A 20,968-nucleotide genomic window follows, 5' to 3' on the forward strand; every position below is an offset into this window, starting at 1 on the left:
GTTACCTTCCAGCCCAACGAGTCCGCACCGCCCATATTAACCTACCTGTACATCTTTGGAATGTGGGAGGAAACCAGAGCACCTGGAGGAAACCCACGCAGACACAGGGAGAATGTACAAACTCCTTACAGACAGTGACGAGAATTGAACCCCGATAGCTGGCGCTGTAATAGCGTCACGCTAACCGCTACGTTACCCTGTTTTTGGGAGTCTGGTGTGAGGTGAGGGATGATGAAGCCTAACCAACAGAGCTGGTTCAGAGTATTCAGAGCCTTGAGGTGGAGGACATTAGCCAATGAGATGTCATTAATGTAGGTTCAACACAATGAATTTGGAGGATTTTGTGGAGATAGCATTGTTGGTACTCCTTCAGTGCTTTGAGTTGTCCACTGTCGGCAATCCATGCTTCTGAAGCATCGAGGTGGGCGTGGATCACTGCTGCTTGGTAGACCACAAGCCTAGTGCCAGTTTTGAAATCTTGGTCTTCGATCACTCGATACACTGTGCTGGTGCATGAAGGGCAATGATGAATTTTGTCATTAATGTCTGGGATCACTAATGGGGAGACCAGCCACCTTCATTCAGCCTCGGCAACCCCACTGTGAATCTAGGGAAGTGAAGACTATACTCTCATCACCAACAGAGCTCATTGTGCTCATCAATATCAAGCCCTCCTTTATGCAGAAAACTGTTATTCGTGGTCCTGAAACATTAACTCTGCTTCTTTCTGCACAGTTGCTCCCTTCTTCTTCAGTTCCAGATTTCCAGCATCGGCAATGTTTTATTTTTGTGTGCAGACTGTCTTTGGCACCAACTTGAATTCCTGAACAAAGAATTAATTTTAAGCTTATTTTTAAAAAATGCTGCAGACTCTGAAAACCTAAAATTAAAACAAAAAAACTATTAGAAATACACAACAGGTCAAGCAGTATCTGTGAGAGAGAATCAGAGCTAACGTTTTAGGATCAAGACCTCATGAGGAGTCCTCAACCTGAAATTTTAACACTCTTTCTCTTTCCATTGATGCTGTCTGTCCTGCTGAGTGTTTTCAGCTTTCAGTTGATGTTGACTTGGTGAGCTTCAGAAACAAATATTAGGTATTTATTGCTAGGTATTAGTAAATTGTCTCTTTATAGCCAATGTGCAGAGTGTATAAGTCATTCTTGTTCCCTCAAATTTATTTACAGTTAGATACTGTACATTGTTTCAAGGCTATTTTTGTTCCATATTTCAGGTTACCTTGAGCTGAAAATCTTTTCAAATACGACCATCAGAAAAGTCTGTGGTAAAGAATGGATGTTAAAGACCGGAGGCACCGCTCCTTGACACGTGGGAGGTGTGTGAAGGAATGTCGCTACACAAGCTCCTCACTGGATAGCGAAGAGTGCAGGGTGCCCACACAGAAATCCTACAGCTCAAGTGAGACCCTTAAAGCATACGATCACGATGCCAGACTACATTACGGGACTCGTGTCACAGAATTGGTCCACAGGGAATCAGACGAATTCTCCAGGCAAGGTAAAGGTGACTGGGTTTTTTGTTTTATATTGTAATTGAAGGAAAATTAAATATTAGAGACAAGCTAAGTCTTATGCAGCTCTCAAAAGTTCATCATACATCCTTAATTCATCTCCAACCAGACTGAAATTTAATGAGAATCTTACAGAGACAGCGATCTGAAATGAGTAATACTGCTTCTTAGAACTGATTATCAGGAAATGATTCTGCATAATGCAAGTAAAAGTTTGCAGTTAAATGTTTTTAAATCTATCTCCAAGGGAAATGTATGATGTTTGAATAATGAGCAGTTCTTTTAAAGGGTGGAGTATCTGGTGTAAGAATATAAATGGGGGATTTTTCTCATATCTCGATCCATTGTCAGAAATTCATTGGGAGAGGATTTCCTTCCACTAGCCTGTCCCACTTTGGACCAGTGTCTCTAATTGGAGGAAAAGTCTTTTAAATATAAAGAGTTGGGGAAGGGTGAGGTGAGACATTGCAGACATTATAATGCTTGTTAAGTAGTTGTCACATTTACAGCTAGGAGTTTCAAAGCACCCCTTTGCCTTTGTGCATGAAAAACAACATTTGAGCAGACGTATTTGTTTGCCCATTAACTATGTCTTGAACAGGAAGGTTTATTTTCTTTTGCAAATAAATTGAAAGTGACAGAATTTTCTTTTGCTGAAGGTGCCATTCTCACAGTCCCTAACTCTGTAATGCAAAGGCAAAGCTCATATGATCACCATTGAATGCTGTGTAAATCTTGAGACACCTGAGTGACTGTGGCACAGTTTCTTGGGAAACCAGTGGAAAATCATAGTATCTGCAAGGATGCAAAGAATGATATCTGTTTTAATTTATTTTCATTTCCTCTCTTAAACAAACTTTCAAGCTGACCACACACGAGATCCAGTGCATTTAATTTCATTGCTGGTACCAGAGTTTTGTCATTTAGGTTTTCAGATTTTTCTGAAACATTTTGTCATGTCAGAAGCCATTCCCTAGATTTTAACAGAATTGCTGAGATAATGGTAAGTATTTTAATGGTACACCTAATGCTGCATTAAGAGCAAGCTCTCAAAGTGGTCTGGAAGCGACGTGAGAGCAGTTCAGAAGCTGTTTGAGCAAACTGCTCTCATTCCCATTAGGCTCTACTGCCTTCCTGAGCAAAAAAAATTGAAGAAAGCCATTGGAAGGCCGATTGGAAGCAAAGCATCAATTATTAAAATTCTATTAAGGACAAGAAAATAATGGCAAGTCTGTGTTTGCAGTTCTATTGGCAGACAGAATAGGTGAAGTTGCAGAAATTCCGTTTGTAATGGGATAAATTATCATTCTATAGGATTTTCTGTGTGAACTCTTCTCAACCAGTACAGGAAAAATGTGGTTTAAAATAATGCAAGATATGTTTGAGCATCCATCATCTTGTTTCCATGAAGGGCAGGCTTAGACATCAAAGTTATTTGAATATCATGCCAGAAGAAACAGAAGGATTTTTATATTTTATATGATTTTAGATGGATGAATCTGTGTTTCAAATGGCTTCACCCAGCTGTGTCTCTGGGAGGTCTGTATGAGAATTCCACTGTGGAAAAGTTGTTAGATGCTGAGCATGTGATTGCTTCAAGTAATTAGACCCAGTTATCATTTTCAACAGGAAACATAGAAAAGGGATTTCTTTGTTCTTTTACTGCCATTCACAAAACCAATTAAGTCAAAAATTGCTTGGTAGCTGAAACAATCAATCTGAAATTTTAAGATTTCAGATTGTGAAGCAATAGAACAGATAATTGTAATCATCCAGAATGCTGAGCTGTTTAGAGAAAACTGTAGAGGAAGTGCCAATATCCAGATATTAACCACCCAACCTCACAACATACAAAGACTGGTTGACCATGACTGGCATTTTATTTCAAATAAATGGTTATAAGATGAAAGATATCTCATGGCATAAATCATTTCTTGCTGTTGAGCTTTAGGTCTGGTGAAAGATGGATAAATTATAATTCACATCATCCACTTGCAGTATTGCATCTTAAGGGTTTAGCAGGAAAGTAACCCGACTTTTACTTAAAAATAGTGTTATTTATTGTTGCACTGTAAAAAAATACATGTTCTCGAAAGAATAGACTGATTACTTTTGCTCTGCTCTTCAGGTATTGTACAGTTTAAGCATCTTGGTGTTGTGCAACTAATTTCCTGGCGATTTAGCATATTTAGAAAATTGCTTTCAGTTATACCTACAAAGAAATTGTTTGGATAAAGACCCAAATTGTTATACAAGATATAAACTTGAGTGCTTCCATATATTCCAGCTACCATTTTGGTGCCCAGAAGGGACAGAATGTCAACTTTGTTAGTTTTACTTATTTGTTTATGTTAGCATCTCAGCACAAGCAATCTGATTTTTATTATGATGATCAATGTCTAATTGCTTGTGGGTGTTCATTGCTTACATTTTTGCTCTGAATCTGGGAAGCAGCAACACGGGAAAGCCTCATTACAACCTTGTGTTTGAGAGCCATCTTAAATAAAATATGAGGACATATCAAGTTATAAAAGATAAGTTGCAGGGTAGTTAGAAATAGTGAGATTCATGAGTCACTGTGGTTTCCTGCAGCTTGCTTAATTGCCTTAGGGGGTTGGAGAGAAATTTCCCCAGAGTTTTTTTCTTAAATTGGCCACCTTTTTTTCCTCTCCCTGGAGAATGCATGGCTAGGAGGTTGCTGGGAGTTGTTGATGGTGTATATAGCCACACTACATCTGGATAAGGAAGGGTTTAAGGACTGAACAGTATTTTCTGTCCTTTGAGTACCTTCATATAAATTGCCGTAGAGGGAACCATTTTTAAAATACTTTGCCCATGACAGGTTAATTTTCCTACTTTTCCTACTTTTTAATAATGAACTATATATTCTCTTTCGCTATCCTTCATCCTCTCTTGACAGAGATCATTTCTCCACTGAAAGCTCATGCAGGGCCCTTACTTGCAGCTTTCCACTGACAGCCATTAAGAAACAGGAGATCAAATCTCAGGCTGAGCAATTTATTGTTATTTGCCCCCCTTCCTACCCACAAGGAAACATATAGCCATCACCAACTGTTTTTGTCCGATAACAAGGTTGAGATTGGGGACCTGCTGTGTGAGAAGTAACGGGAATACCTGATGCCTTGTGGTAGCCTCCATTAAAAGCAAACAAAAAATCTACTCTCCTTTCTGTTTAAAACATTGTCTCCCACAAAATATCATTAAGTAGCATTAGGGAGTTGGCTTCTATTTACGCATCACGGTGTTACCTCTTTTAAACAATTTGTTTTTCTATTTCCAAAAGAAGTTTGGTGCCTATAACCCCGTACTTCTTCTACTGGTACCATTTTCTTCATGTTGTGCTTCCACCTTGTGTGCCTCCTTCTTCCTCTTTCTAACTTTCCATTATAAATAGCCAATTGTACACACGGTTTTCCTGCGATTTTCGAAAGATATGTGCACAGTTCTTTTGACACTGATCTTCGTGTCTTCAGATCACCATTTGAGCATCTGCTTTTATTTTTCAACTGTTGCTGGTGTTCTACAACATCCTTATTTCAAACGCGTCCCCTATTTTCAGCATACAGATTTAAAACTCACATAAATGTAACATTTGTTGCTGCACAGTTCCACAGCTTGACCAAACATTTTCATAGGTGTTGAACTCTGAACACCACTAAATTTTAATTATATCTTAAAAATCCTTGTAAAAACCAATTAAAGTGAGAGAACCATTTGCCTTTGCATAGTGTCTTTCTTGAGCATAGAATACCCCATTGCACCTCGTAATCATTGGAGTACATTTTTTTCAGAGCTGTGTTCATGATTTTAATGTAGGTGATCCAGCAGCCAATTTGCTCACACCAAGCTCCCACAAGGATGATCCATGTTTTAGTGATGTTGCTTAGTAATTAATATTGGCCTAGGTACCAGAGATAACTCCACAACTCTTCTTTGAAATCGTATAATGTGTTTATTTACAACTGGGCTGAAAGGGCAGACAAGAGCTTTGGGTTAGAATCTCACTTGGAGTTTGACACCTCACTGGATTTTCAGCCTGGATTTGTGGTCTGCAGTAGGCCTCAAACTCAAGATTCCAAGACAAGTGTCCTCCTAAGCTGCATCCAGTAATGGTATATCACTGTAGTATTTTGAGGAGATCTTCAGGTTTATAGGCCACAAGACCACCACAGCAGTTGCATGTGGTGCACTGACATGGAGCTTATCCAGTGTCGATGAGCACCCTGGAATGCCTCTCTGTCTATATGGGGGGGGGAAGAGGGTGGTGGGGGACTAGGTTAAATCAGATAGATTGGGCTGATTTTTTGTTTGCTTCATACTGATGCCTTGCCTGGCAGTGCCTGAAATAAACTGGATTACTGACATGAAAGATTTCTGTTGAGAATGCATCGCAGTGCATGTGATGGAGGGCAGAAGACGGTGAGCTGTCATTATTGCATTTAAATATCTTGTGGTGGGAAGTCACATTTGATACAGTTATTGATACAGAACTAGATTCTATCTACAGTTTTCCTTTTAAGGTTTATAAAAGGGAGGCAGAAAATTGCAACATTTACAAAAGAACTACAATGGTATAGAAGAAAGGCATTATTGCATAGATTAACCTTTCATTGTTTTACATGAAAGAGCGTTGGATAAAGAGATTGTTTTCTGTAAGAGTGCTCCGCTGTCTTTATATAAAGAGGGTTAGAATTGCCTTGTAATTTTTATTCATTATTTTCATAATATCTTGTGCTCCTTTCCACTGCTTACATTAGTTCTGATACAAGTCATAAACCTCCTGTAGACTCTTCATCCTCTTTTTTCCTCTAAGTGAAATCCACAAAAGGCTTGACTGTGGACAAGGAATATGGTAGCTAAGGGCTATATTAAGGGAAGAATGTCCAAATAACTGGATCCAGAAAGATGAGTTTGAATTTCACTGTGGTAAATAGCAGAATTTCAATTCAAGTAGTTGAATAAGCCAGGAGTTTCTTTCAACAAAGCTGGCATTTGAAATGATGAGTATTTCAAGCAAATTGACAAATATGCTTGAAATACTCATCATTTGGTGCACTATTTAACTTAAGGGAAGGAAATCCCGATGTCGTCTGGCCTATATGTAACTCTGGACCCATAAATGTGATTGATTAGATGCACCAATGTAATTGGCTCTTCATTGCCCTCTGAAATGGTTGACAAATGTGGCATGCAGGGATGAGCAATGAATGCCAGCTTTGCCAGTGACGTTCACATCCCATGAGTTAATAACAAAAGAGGAAGTTTTCGCACACTCCTTGTAGCTGTGACAATGGTCAGACCTGATCCTGTTTGTTAGTGTGAGCCGATAAAATCTTGTCCACCATCCTTCAAAAATATAGTCAAAGTCAAGTTTATTGTCATATGCACAGGTGCAATGAAAAACTTACTTGAAGCAGCAGCACAGGCACATATCATACAAGCAGCATTTACAAGAAAAGCATAAATTAAACAAAATTCGTACACAATTTTTACAAGAAAGAACACAATTAGAACAAAAAAAACAAGGTCCATTTTAGTGCAAAGTGATCAAGGTGGTGATAGTGTTGCTAAACTGTAGTGATTAGGGTTGTGCCAGTTGGTTCATGGGTTCACTGGTATGGTGTTCGAAGGCACTGGTAGTTTTATTGATAGTGTGTAATTGTGTGCAAGTTCCTCATGATTTGTCAAGATAAAATTAATATTTTCTCACATTTTTTGAAACAAAGCTGCTTTTTCAATAGATTGATGAAAAGAAGAATGTTTAGTGTATAATACTCCCTGTCTTAGCCCAGAATCCTGACCATACAGCATGGGATTTTCCAATGCGACCATGATTAATGGTTGTAAATAGTGAAGAATTTCCTCATGCTTAAACTCCAGCTACTTTATTCCATGGTGCCGCTTGGGGGGAATGGAACCAGTGGTGTTGGACGTGTTCACCTTCATCAGCATTAAAACAAAGCAATGTGATAATGACCAGATAATCAGTTTCTGGTGATGTTGAGTATTTAGGTATGTGGGATTTGTCCATCTGTAATTCACTTCCCATTCGTGGATTGTTCAAGATGCCAGACCACAATGAGGCCAATCAGAATGGTATCCATCTGCTGTAACACAACTGCATTTCTGTCTGAGTTGTAAAAGACCATAATTTTGTTTCCTACAATTGTAATAATCATTAATGTTACACTGAAGTAATTTGCCCCCGCATAATATAATTTTCTCCAGACTTTGAGACCAATATTTGGAATATGGCATGCCTGTTGTTATCAGGAGGGCTGGTGTATTTTGAGTTATCCCTATGCTTATTTCTCACTCAGCTTGTGTTAATTGGCTGTGATAACAAGCCTGTTCTCAGGTGTGATTAAAGTTTTTATTTTCAATTTGACTTCTGATTTCCCACCACATCAGTTCTATGTTTGAAAGCTCCAGAACTATTTATATATACATCATTTGCAACAGGCCCACAGTTGTCTTATTATAGTAGTGTTTTTACATAAAAAAATGAGATGTTGCATTTCACAACTTTTGAAGTGACCACTGGCTGTTTACTTTACACTGTCTCTCTTTGTGATCACCTGTGAGTTTGAATATTTGCTCCCACTCATCCCTGCATGACTGGTATTTGGCAGGCAGCCAGACGATGGACTGATGATAAGAATGCAAGATAATGGAGACATCAAGCCACTTTAAACCACTTGAAGGATTTTTTTTATATGAATTAAAATGTTCTCTGGATGAAGCTAGTGCCCACTTTTGTGGAGAGGAAAGAAATGCATCGCAGCAAAACAGAAGCTGAAACATCCTTTTGCATCAACAAATATTTACTAAGTTTCCACTATAGATTTAAGACCAATGAAAAATGTTTCACCTTCACATTAACTTTCAAAATATGCAGTATAAATTGGATTTTGAGGGATGGAGCTGCTGATGAAACAAAACAGGGTGAAATTCCTTTATTCTGCTTCACTTAAGTGTCAGTTTGAACACTGATTCTGACTTCAGGTTACATTTATACCACACGTAAAGTATGCGATGTTGGAAAGAAACTGCATTGTAATTGCAAGCGATGGTGTGAAGCAAAAGCACTTTGCACCAAAGTTACACCTGTAATGTAAACACTTTATAAGATAGAAGGGCTGATCTCAAACTCATTTCAGCAGGGTACAGTGGTACAAATTAATCTGTTCTGTTGCTATTTGGTGAGCAGACCAACAGCAAGTTGGTGCTTGCTAAAATTATACAGTCACAATGAAGTCTAGATGAACTGATTGGTGTTCAAGTGATTATCTTTGGCCTAAGGCATGCTGATGCCTTGGTGTTACAGTGCTTGTGAGCATTTACACTGTCAATCACAATGCTCAAGTGACTACTTACTTGACTACAAAAGCACCAGAGAAAATGTTTGGTGGATTATTGCAAGTCCACTGAGTTACTCTGACTCTGATCCAGACATTTTTATTTAACATGTCCAGCTTGCAGCACTTACATTTACGGAGCATCATTAACATGGGAACATGTCCCACATTGCTTCACAGATGTATAATCAAGCAAAAATTGATATGAAGCCAAAGGAGATATTAGGAGGCTTGAGCTTGGTGTTAAGGAGGATTTTAAATGATGAAAGAGTTGGAGGGGTGATGGAGATTAAGGTTGCTGGCTGAAGGAACAGCCATCAACCAAGGGCAAAGGGAAAGGAGGTTATATAGGATGCCAAAAATGGAGGAACATAAAGTTCTCAAAGAAATTTAGTAGCACGGAAAATACACAGAAAGAACAGAGTAAACCACTCCATCCCTTGGATGTGAAGAGGGTTGTTTCCTCCTGTGGGCGAATCTAAAACTAAGGGTCACTGTTTAAAAATAAGGCGTTGCCCATTTAAGAGAGGGAAGAGGTGATTTTTTTTCTTTTTCTTTGGAACTTTTTTCGTCAAAAGATGGTGGAAGCAAGGGCTTTGATTTTCCTTAAGGCAGAGGTGAACAGATTCTTGGTAAGCAAAGGGATAGACGGGAATGAGATTATAATCAGATCAGTATTAAATGGTGAAGCAGTCTGGAAGGACAAATAGCCTACTCCTGCTCCTAATTCATATGTTCCTAGCTTCCCCATGAACTAACATTTCAAAGCTGAAAATGTTGCCAGGCAACATGCTTCCTTTATAAACAGTAAAGACAGAGTGATCACACTGTTGTAGGGGTATTTTCCTTCCCATTTCAGGCATCTTTAACAAATTCAGTTAAGTTAAAAATCAGTGTTATACATTGGAAGTGATGTTCTCACAGGATGAAGACTGACTGTCTCATCACTTCAGGATTGAGGTTATATGTGAAAAAGGTCAAAATGGCGATGCTTTAATAAGCATTGTAAAAAATTGTTCAATAAAACTTATCAGATATCATAGCAATCATTTGGACAGAGAAAGGTGTGGATCGGCTAACATAGATTTTTTTAAAAATTTAAATAAGAGGGTGCAATATAGGAAAAACAAAGCTTATCTCTCCCCTTCAGCATTGGCTGCGATTTTATTGTAATCCTGCTCTTTAAGAACAAATTGTATGCTTACAGCACTGCATACATTAATTCACATTGAGAATTGTGCAAGGAAAGTTCACTGCTTGACAGTTCTTCTCATCCCTTCATACGAGGCTCACCCATAAAAGGTATTCCCAGAGAAGTAATGTAATTAAAGGCCTGGATCTTGTGGTCAACAATGAGGCATTGAAATATAGAAATTAGGAGCAGGAGTAGGCCATTTGGCCCTTAAAGACTGCTCCAATATTCAATAGGATCATGGCTGATCATTCAAGTACATTATGTTGTTCCTGCTTTCTCCCCTTTAGTCATTTCTATTATATCAAACTCCTTCATGAATATATTTAATGCTTTGCCTTCAATTGCCTTCTGTGGTAGAGAATTCCATAGGTTCACCATGCTCTGGTTGACAAGGCTTCTCTTCATCTCAGTGCTAAATGTCCTTGGGTTGTGACCTCTAGTTCTGGAGTTCCTCTCTATCTGGAATATCTTTTCTGCATATGTGTTCGGGATTTTATAAGTTTCATTTATCTAACCTCGAAAATGTATAAGCCAGGAATCAATTTGTTGAACCTTCACTGCACTTCCTCCATAGCAAGAACATCCTTCCACAGATAAGGAGACCAAAGCTCCACAAAATATTCAAGATAAGGTCTCACTGAATGCCTGAACAACTGCAGTAAGATATCCCCACTCCAATATTCAATTCCTCTCACCGTGAAGGCCAATATGCCACAAGCCTTCTTAACTGCTTGCAGCACTAGGCTACAGGTCTTGAAGTCTACAAGTCTACTGGTCTTGAAGAATGTTTCCCACAATATTTTGCAATCTTTATGATGTGGGCTTTACATTTTCAGACATTGATTACGGTTAGGCATCTGGGACCCCGAGTGCCCAGTGCCAGTGATGTTATCAAACTGATTGAACATTCAATTAAATTCAATTGAAAGTCTCTCACAGACAGGAAAAAGCAAAATCAGAGCAAAAGTTTTAGATAATAGTTTAAACATTTTATATTGTCCATAATAGTTATTTGGACATGCATATGGAATCTGAAATGTCATGTTCAAGCATTTTTTCATTTAAAAGTCAATTATAATTTCAATTATTTATCTGAGGAAATTGCAATCCACACATCTAAAAAAATGTTTTGTGGTTGGAAAAGTTGATAAGCAGTAGCTATAGTTTAGTAGATGTGTAAAAACCCAATTCCATCTCATACAACAAAGCAAAGTGAATAAGTTACAAAAAGAATATTTTATAAATCCTTAAAATTCTTGGGTAATTCTTATACATCTGTATGTATCTACTAGCTTCTGGGAAAGATGGTATTTTCATTCCTTGTCCACGTTTGTGATTTTTGTTTATTATTAATGAATTCTACCATATAAAATTGAGGAGGTAGATTACAAATACAAAATTTTAAAATTGGATTTTAATTACTTGCCATAATGGGACTTGAACTCACAATTTCTCAGTTGTTAATACAGTATCATAATTATCATGATTATTGTACGCAAGTGGAAGGACCTCCAACCCGTTTCTAGAGTTTCCCAACTAAAGTTAAAAGGTGCCAAGTTTAAAAGCTGAATGCCAAATACCAGTCTGGTAATGTGGTGTTCAGAAGACAGCAACATAATACTCTGTCTTTACGCTGTAATTCCAGGAACGTATGCACATATTATCATGCCCAATGTTATCATATGATGCTCTTCCACGCTCCATAATACAGTGATAAACTTAACATTTTCTACCAGTGGCTGTGAACTTCAGGAAGTGTGTGGCACCCCTCTTTAGTGAACCAAAATTTATTAATACAGTGGGATTGATAATTATAACTCTTTAGCTATACAGAAGTTACAGCTCGCACAGGAATGTCTGGTGCATTGATTTATCAGTAGTTGCAAAATTGTAAAAGCGTGATGGACTTTACCGGATAAAATGTTGTGTATGGGAACAGCAGATGCTTTGCAAAGGTGTAAAAGATATATTAACATTGCCCCCGCCTAAAGTGGAACGTGGCAGTGATTTGAGTTGGTGGGACTGGGGAGGAGGAGAGAACAGAAAAAGATGAGTCTATCACCAGCAATGGAAGAAAAAAAACTCTTAGCCTATGAGACTGAATAAGGGGATCAAATTAGGTTAGAGATAAACCTTCGAGACGTGAGACTGAGGGGAAGGACGCAAGACAGATTTTTTTTGAGCTAAAATACCAAAAAAGAAAGATTATAAAGTTTCAAATGAAGTTAAATGGGGGATCTCAAGTCCAAATATATGAGGTTGAGAAAATGGAACATTTCTGTGAGACAAAAAAGTAGACATTTTTGTTGCCTTCAAAACATCAAATTCTGTTCATCACAAATTATTTAAAGGGGGAATGTCACTAAGTGTATGGTTTGTTAATGATACATTCATATTGCTATAACTTACTGTTCTACAATGATAACTGTAAGTATTGCAATCCACTGGAATTCTTTTATAATACAATGCTCAATATGCTACTCAAATCATTTATAATCACCTTCTACTGCAAAAAACAGCAGTTAAGCTACTTCTGAATGTCTACTGTATTGTAGAATGCCCCTCTGAATCTCAAAAAAAACACACACTAGTTGTAATTGTCATTTACATGTGGACATGAAATTATTATTAGTATAAAAAAAACTTGCTGCAATTATTCAGTAAATCAAACAACATCTGTGGACAGAGCCGCAAATGAAGTTGACATTTCAGGTCAATGTTTGACTGAATACTTTGGGTATTTCCCATATTCTATTTCCATGACTGTATTCCTCACACCACTTATGAGATGGTCATTCCATTGAGAATTAATCCTTTGTTTAAAAAGCAGCGTGTTTATCATTTCTTCTTCTTGTAACACTGTCAGTAATTCTTGTTTAATAACCTCAGAACCTACCAGTTTTGGGGTTTTGGACCTGAATCTTGAAATATCTATGCTAAACTTATGTATCGACCAGAGACACCAGCTACTGCAGATGCTGGAATTTGGAGCAATAAACAATCAGCTGGAGGAACTCAAAGGGTTGAGCAGCATCTGTGGGAGGAAAGAAAAAGTCACAAAAGTCCTGTCCACAGATGTTCTTTGTTTTCCTTGTTTCTTTATACTAATAATAATTTCATTCCCATATGTAAATGACAATTACAAATAGTATGTGTGTCTTTTTTTGAGATTCAGAGGGGGACTCTACAGTACAGTTCCTCCAACAGATTGTTTGTTGTTTATGTGAAGCCCAGTTGGAAATATGGGCAGAGAAATGGGTTTAATGCTTTAACCTGGACAAGAGTGAGGTCAAATGTAAGAGGAAAGTGCACAATAAATGGCAAGACCCTTAGGAGCATTGATGTACGGGGCGATCATGGGGTGCAAGTCCATAACTCCCTGGAAGTGGCAACACAAGTAGATAGAGTGGTAAAGAAGGCATACGGCATGCTTGCCTTGATCAGCTGGGACACCAAGTATAAAAGCAGGGAAGTCATATTGCAGCTGTGTCAAAGTTTGGGACAGCCACATTTGGAGTACTGCTTGTCTCATTATAGGAAGGATTTGGAGACTTTAGAGAGGGTGCAGAAGAGGTTCACCAGGATGTTACCTAGATTAGAGAGAATTAGCTTAAGGCAAGGCTGAACAAACTTGGATTGTTTTCTCTGGAGCATCAGAGGCTGAGGGGCGACCTGATAGAAATATATCAAATTATGAAAGGAATAGGTAGGGTAGATAATCGGAGTCTTTTTCCCCAAGGTGAAAATATCAAATACGAGAAAGTACTACTTTAAGGTGAGAGGAAGAAAGTTTAAGAGAAATTTATGAGTTTTTTACTCAAAGTGATAGGTGCTTGGAACAGACTGCAGGGGAAATGGTGGAAGTAAAGATGATAGCAACATTTAAGAGGCATTCAGATGGAAACATGAAGAGGCAGGGAATGGAGGGATATGGTCCATGTGTATCCAGATTTGCAGTTTAAATTGGCATCTTGGTCAAAACAGACATCATGGGCCAAAGGTCCTGTTCCTGTGCTGTATTGTTCTGTTTTAACTCTGCTATCATTAAACTCATCTACTGATGAAATATTTTATAGAATACTGCTGCTGGCTGTGCCATTTCTAAAGATTCAATATTTTTAATCCCTCCATCGATAATAATTCATTGTGCTTTCACATTTGTTTTTATTCTATACTGAGCCCGCAATGTGTTGAACTTTCCATATTTAAATCTTTAGCACTTTTATCATTCTATTTCCAATTTTAAGTCAACATCTCCAGTCATTCAATGCTTTCATTCTTCCACCTTAAATTTTTGTCTGAGTTTAACACACCACTTCCATTCACCTTATCTCTATTTGAACCCTTCATTCTATTTATCTACCCTTTTCTAATACTTCACTCTGTTTATCTCGTCTTCTCCAATCTTGAACAGTTGGATGCAGGAATGAAAAATGCACTGTAATACTTCACAATTATTCTCCCTGCATCAAATCCTTCAGTTGATATCGTTCCATTTCCAATCACACGTGGATTCTTCCTCTTCCTTTGTGCAACATGTGATTCTTACTAATCATACTGCTCCTGTAGTCTGATCCACTTTTTATCAATATCAAATGTACATTTATTCTTCTTTCAGATAAAGGGGCTATACTCATTTTTTTCTTATTGTTGTTTTACTTCAAAAATATCTTCAGCCACCATAAATCAAAATAGTATTAATCAAATTGATGTCTGTGTTTTCAAACTCTTTTTCTTTGAAATCAAGTGGCCTCACATTCTCCTACATGCCTTTGAGTCAAATACACCAATTGGTCCAATAGTGTGTCTGCCACTTCTGCCTTTGAAGTATATGTTGGTTATAAAATGGGGTCAGATTCCAGATGAGCAGAAACTTGTATATACAGACTATTCTGCCTGCTGTAATGGGTAAATGATGTTGTTTGAAATATTTTCAGGAGTTAAAGGTTAACATTTTGTGCTTGCTTTTCTTAAGAACCTTTAAGAGGAAAGATTATTGTTGCTTGAATCACCACAATTCCATTGACAGAAAAGCATTCAAGGCTTTTTTTTTGTTCAAGTGATAATGTTCAATATACAACTTGTAAGGAATAAAGAATTTCAACATTATTCTTTCATTTCATACTATCTTATAACTTTTGACCTTTGGTTTGTGAAATGCCAATCAAATTATTCTTGATGTCTAAATGGCCTAATTTAGTCAAGAACATAGAGACACAGAAATAAATAGAGGCAGGAGTAGGTCATTCGACCCATAGAATCCTCTCTGCTATTCAGTACAATCATGGAAGATCCTTTATCTCAGGACAATATTCCTCAGCATATCTTTTGATGCCCTTTGACTCCAAAGGTATATCTACTCCCTTTTTAAATATGTTTGTTGGCTTTGTCTCCACAGTCACTATCGTTGGTAATTCCAGAAGTTCACTACCCACTGAGTGAAGAAATTTCTTCTCATTCCTAAGTATTCTACCCTTTATCTTGAGACTATGACTGCTGATTCTCAATCTCCCAGACTGGGGAAGCACTCTCCCTGCATGCAACCAGTTGAGCCCTTTCAAGTTTTTGCACATTTCAATGAGATCTCCTCTCATTTCTCCAATCACTAGAAGAATTCTAGTTGATTTCTTCCATGATAAAATGAAGAAAAATTGCATGGTTTAATTTTGATTGTTTGCACTTATTCATTTTACGGGATGTGTGCATCACTATTTGCCCTTGAAGAGGTGGTGGCGAGCTGCACTTTTGCACTGCTGCAATCTTTGAGGTGAAGGCTATCCCAGAGTTCTCTTAGGTAGGATGTTCCAGGATTTGGACCCAGTAACAATGAAGAATTGGTAATACATTTCCACATTGGGGGAGCCCTGCAGGTGGTGTTGTTCCTGTGTGCCTGCAACCTTCATTGTGGGAGAAGCCCTGGGGTTGGGATGTGCCGATGGATTAGCGCATCTGCTGTGCTCCATTAGTGGAGGGAATGAGTGCAGTGGACAGGCTGCCAATCCAGTCAGCTGCTTTGTCTTGTATTGAGTGTTGTTACAGGCATGATTTTAGTCCAACAATGAAATGTAAGGAACCCCGAGAATTTGCTTACTGATCCTTTCATTCAGGGTCCAAGCATAACCAGCAAGGCCAGTGTTTATTTTCCATCCTTGTTTGCAATGAACCAAGTAGCTTGCTGGGCCATTTCAGAGAGGTATTTATGAGTCAACCAAAATGGGGTAGTGGAATCAGATTAGTTTTAACAACAAGTTTCCAAATTCCATATAGTTAAATAAAGTTAAATTACATTGATGTCATGGTGAAATGTGAACTCAGGTCTCTGGATTATTAGTCCAGACATCTGGAATTCTAGTCTGGTGATTTAACCACTGAACCACATCATACCCTATCCAGTGCAAATCAACAACAACTTGGGTCCAATTTGGATTAGATAGGTGTGTATTTTAAATGGAACTTTTCAAGGTGATGGTTTCCTAAAGATAATCCTACTTGTGTCCTTCTTGTTGGTAGTGAATTATAGAGGTTGGAGGTACCAGCAGCATGAGTCATGGTGAGTTGGCCCAATACACCCTGTAGAAAGCACATTCAACAGCCACAGTCAGGGAACAGAATGAATGGGTGCTAACTCTAATGGTATTATGGCAAGAGTGCTGTTCAGGAAAATTGTCTTTCTTTGATTGCATTGAGCTGCTTAAATAGGCTGCACCCACCCAGATAATTCCATCACGCTCATCGTTGAATCTTGTATGTGTTCCAGAGGTTATTACTAGCTTGAAGGTGAGCAACTTGCTGTGGAGTATCAAGCCTCTGCCAGGCTCTTGTAACAGCAATGTGACTGTTCCAGTTCAATTTCCAGTCATAGGTTATGACTCATTACCAACACTCCTGCTTTTCCATTTTCATTTCATCGCTTCACCATTTCAGTTCTTATGCTGCCACATTACCAGACATGAGACATTACAGGAATGATATGGGGACATGTAGACAATGTACTGTTGTTGGAAGCAAATGGAACTGCCTTGAAATCTGTTACTGTAATCCATATCTAGGATCTTGTGAAGAAGTGAATGATTGGTTATTCAAGATCTGTGAGCCCAAGCACCTTTTGTCCTATTGCCAACCCACTTGATGAGTGGTTGCAGATAACAATTGAGATGGGGAACCCCAGCTGATTTGTTTTATGTCCACACTCCCCAGCCCAGCATCCTGATGCAGTTGTTCTGGATAAGAACCCACTGCAGAAGAGATGGACAATCAGTGTTGAAGCATTCTAGCAACATGGATTAATCCCATTCTACACATGTCTCTGCTCACTGGGCCACACAGAGGGCCCTGCCTGTCTCTTATTAGTAAAAGATGGTAAAAAAAATGGACAATTAATCAAGGAAGATATGTTTCATATTTCCATTTTAACTGGGAGGTAATACTAAATCCAGAAAATAGGCAGTAGAGGTTTAGTGGAAAAATAAAATGTGAAAAATCTGATAAAGGTTTGAAGTGATGAATTTCTAGTTTTGATAGAGGATGGTGAGGAACCACTTATACCCACCACCCCCTTCCTATCCATCTCCCACCCAGCCATCTTCGCCATAACTCTGATCTTTCCCACCCACTGATAGAAGCTCCTGTGATGATGGACAATCAATCTGCTGTCAGCATGTGGATCCATCAGAAAAAAACTCTTAAGGAACTGCATGTCTCCAATTTAAAAAAAATGTTTCATTTTAGAATCATGTTGATGGATTGCCCAGTTTTCAGAAAATCTGGAATGTAAAAAGGTTGGATTCATATGGCATGTGCTTATGTAGTATTTGGTGGGTGAGAGAAGGAGTATTTCTTTCAGGTCAAGGCTAACTGGTAAGCCTCCCACTTTTCAAGAGTACAAAGCCACCAACCACTGCCTGCCATCTCTATCCAACCCTGCGCTAACCCCTCCCTTCCATGATCAGAACAGTTTGCACAACAACCTATCCAACTGCCCCGAACCTACCCTTCACCAACTCAGCACCTTCTCCATGACGATGACCTTTCCCACCTATGTCTAGAAGCTGCAACAGTGATCTTTCCCTGACTTACCATGTGCTCTTCTACAAACTATATTCTGTGCTCTTACCTAAAAAAATAGGCAATCAATCTATCAATCAGGTTGATTGTCAGGTGGGAGGCTAGAGAATAAAAACACTTCAAATGAGGTCTTACAGTTAAAAACTTCATAACATTCAAGAATACCAGCACAACCCTGATCACTAAAGTTTAGCAACACGATGACCACTTTGATCACTTTGCACTGAAATGGACTTTGATTTTTTTTTGTTCTAATTGTGTTCTTTCTTGTAAAAATTGTATATAATTTATGTTCATTTTATGTTTTTCTTGTGAATGCTGCTTGTATGATGCTATGTACATGTGATGGTGCTGCAAGCAAGATTGCACCTGTGCATACATGTACTTGTGCATATAACAATAAACTCGACGTTGATTCCAAGTTTCCCATCTGTACCTTTGACACCCAGCTGCAACCATGCAGCCCTTAAATATCGGGACCATTGTATTTATTTCACAGTGCAAGTCTTGTCCCAATCCAATGCTGAACACCATTTCACAGTGAGCTCCTGACATTTTTCCAGACCTCTGGTTATGTTGTTATGTTAGCAGCTGGCAGATATTTATTTTCCACCATTCTGAATCAGCATATTGTCAGACCATGTCATCACATATTGACATTGACATGGAAAAGGGTAAGGCTGCTAGGTGAGTATTGTTGAGCATCCTGTTAGATCCTCAATAATGAGCTTCAGTTGACACCACAAAGCTTGGGTTTCAAAAAAAAATCTTTCTTTGCTTTTACACAGACATTTGTCTCTGTCACCAAGAACAGGAAAAAGCCAAAACAGTCATATATCATTTTTGGTGCAATATAACAGTTCACCCAAAACAGAGTGAGAGGGTTCAATCTGGAATTTGATCAGTAACATAATAGCAAGTTGGCAGCCTATGTTACCTTTCACCTCATTTTCACTTCAATGTCCAGCCCATTGTAAAATGACCTACTATTTTACTGGTCTCAGTTTCACTTTGTTGCTCAAAGTCAGGATCTACTTTGTACTTTCATGGCATAATGGCACACTGTATCGTGCACCAGGTGTTTGATAAACAAAGCCAGGTTTAACAATTACTGTTAAAAGGACAATGCCTGCTTTGCTACTGTACCTCACCACATGTTCTTCAACAGGACAAAAAATGACCACTTTCTCATATTTCTTTACAACATACAAAGAAGCCATTTTGACCCATTGGTTCTATGCTGGCTCCCAGAGCACTTATAGCAGTCCTATTCCTCCACTTATTTCTCTGTAACCTATTCTCCCGCCAATCAGCTACACTAGGTGCTAATTTATAGTAGTCAGTTAACTTACCAGTATGCCACTGGCATATGCAAGGAAACAGACAACATACCATTCTTCCTGAAAATCTTCTGGTGATGCAGCACATTCACTTAATAAGAGCAGCCCTAAAGTGGCAGGTTATTGGATTTATTTCTTCCTTCCCTGCTTAAGGTGTCCTCAAAACACTGAATATGGCATCTGATGGTATGGACACAAATGGGATGAACCATATGAGGAATCCTGTGCAATTGTGTAGCCCAGCTACACTAGGATGTGACACACTGTCCCACAAGTTAGGTTTTCAGTTTTTATTTAGCTCTTTGAAGCTTTGAGCTATTCAGGAATATGTCCAAGACTATTTACTCTCAAGAAGTCATCTCTGTCATAAAACAGGTGCTCAAGCATCATCTTTCAAATTTTCAAGACCTTGCTTTCTCAGATAAAATCATTTTGTACTCTTTATGGTAAAAATTAATTTTGCTTTAAGCACTCCAAGATGAAGTGCATCGAGCAAAGCCTTTGAACATTTTGTCAAACTCCTAAACCCTTGCAGAATTTCTAAATCGCACTATTGATCCTAGGTGATGCAATAAAACAGGATATTTTCTGTAGGATTTACCCTTAGTCCCTTCGGATCTAGAAGGATTACTTGTAAAACACTTTTTAAGAACCCTACAGGACATTTTATTTTTGGCAGAAAGCCTAGTGGGATTTGTTTTGCTGGCAAGGAACGTGAAGGAGCTGGAATACAAGATTCATTTGATTGTTTTATCAATTAGTGGTCAATGAAATAGGAAAATAGAAATCAAAGAGCAATACAACAAAACATATCAGCATGCATAAGCAATGGTACTTCGTAGTGGTTGTTGGATTATTCACCTGTGTATCATTCCACCTTCAGTCTAACGCGTGTTCAAAACTGAATATTACCAAAATGTTGTTTTTGCACAAGGCGTCTTTAGCCATTCATAAAAAAACTTCAGGGATTATAGTATGTGGAGTGAGGCTTCATCAAAACGTTATCATCTTATCTCAGACTGCGGCTGGACTAGTTAAGTTCAAATTTTGATATGGCAGTACAATGCTTTTTTTTAAAGAACTAAATGTGTTTTGAAAGATCGTTGCTCCTCATGAAATGGTCAAACCATTGCCATTTCAAGGCAATAGAGTGAGAAAGTTTAGAAAAAGGCCATTCATCAAGCACCCATCCATACAAATGCCATTAACCCGTACTTGGTACGCAAACTTCTATACATTGGCAATTCAATTATCAGCTCTAATTATTCATTCAACTTCTTCCCTAGAGTACAACTTTTTGAGATCTTACTATGGCTTAAAATGTTTGATTGCAAACATTATAGAGTTGTACAGCACAGAAATGAGCCCTATGGCCCTTGACATCCATGCCAACCTTTTTCCTCATCTACAGTCATCCCATTTGCTCACACCAGGTCCATACCCTTCCATGCCTTGCCTA

The 20,968-nt window shown here is 38.4% G+C and overlaps 1 protein-coding gene across 1 annotated transcript in view; it reads left to right on the forward strand.

Moving 5' to 3' along the window:
- The first annotated feature begins 1,292 nt into the window (after nucleotides 1-1,292).
- LOC127569407 (teneurin-2-like) overlaps nucleotides 1,293-20,968 on the forward strand; it is a 603,649-nt gene continuing 583,973 nt past the window's right edge. The window contains 1 exon segment of the mRNA XM_052014021.1: nucleotides 1,293-1,518. Within this exon segment, the coding sequence (XP_051869981.1) occupies nucleotides 1,293-1,518 (226 nt within the window).

Source organism: Pristis pectinata, chromosome 4 (assembly GCF_009764475.1).
Source record: "Pristis pectinata isolate sPriPec2 chromosome 4, sPriPec2.1.pri, whole genome shotgun sequence".
Taxonomy (NCBI): domain Eukaryota; kingdom Metazoa; phylum Chordata; class Chondrichthyes; order Rhinopristiformes; family Pristidae; genus Pristis; species Pristis pectinata.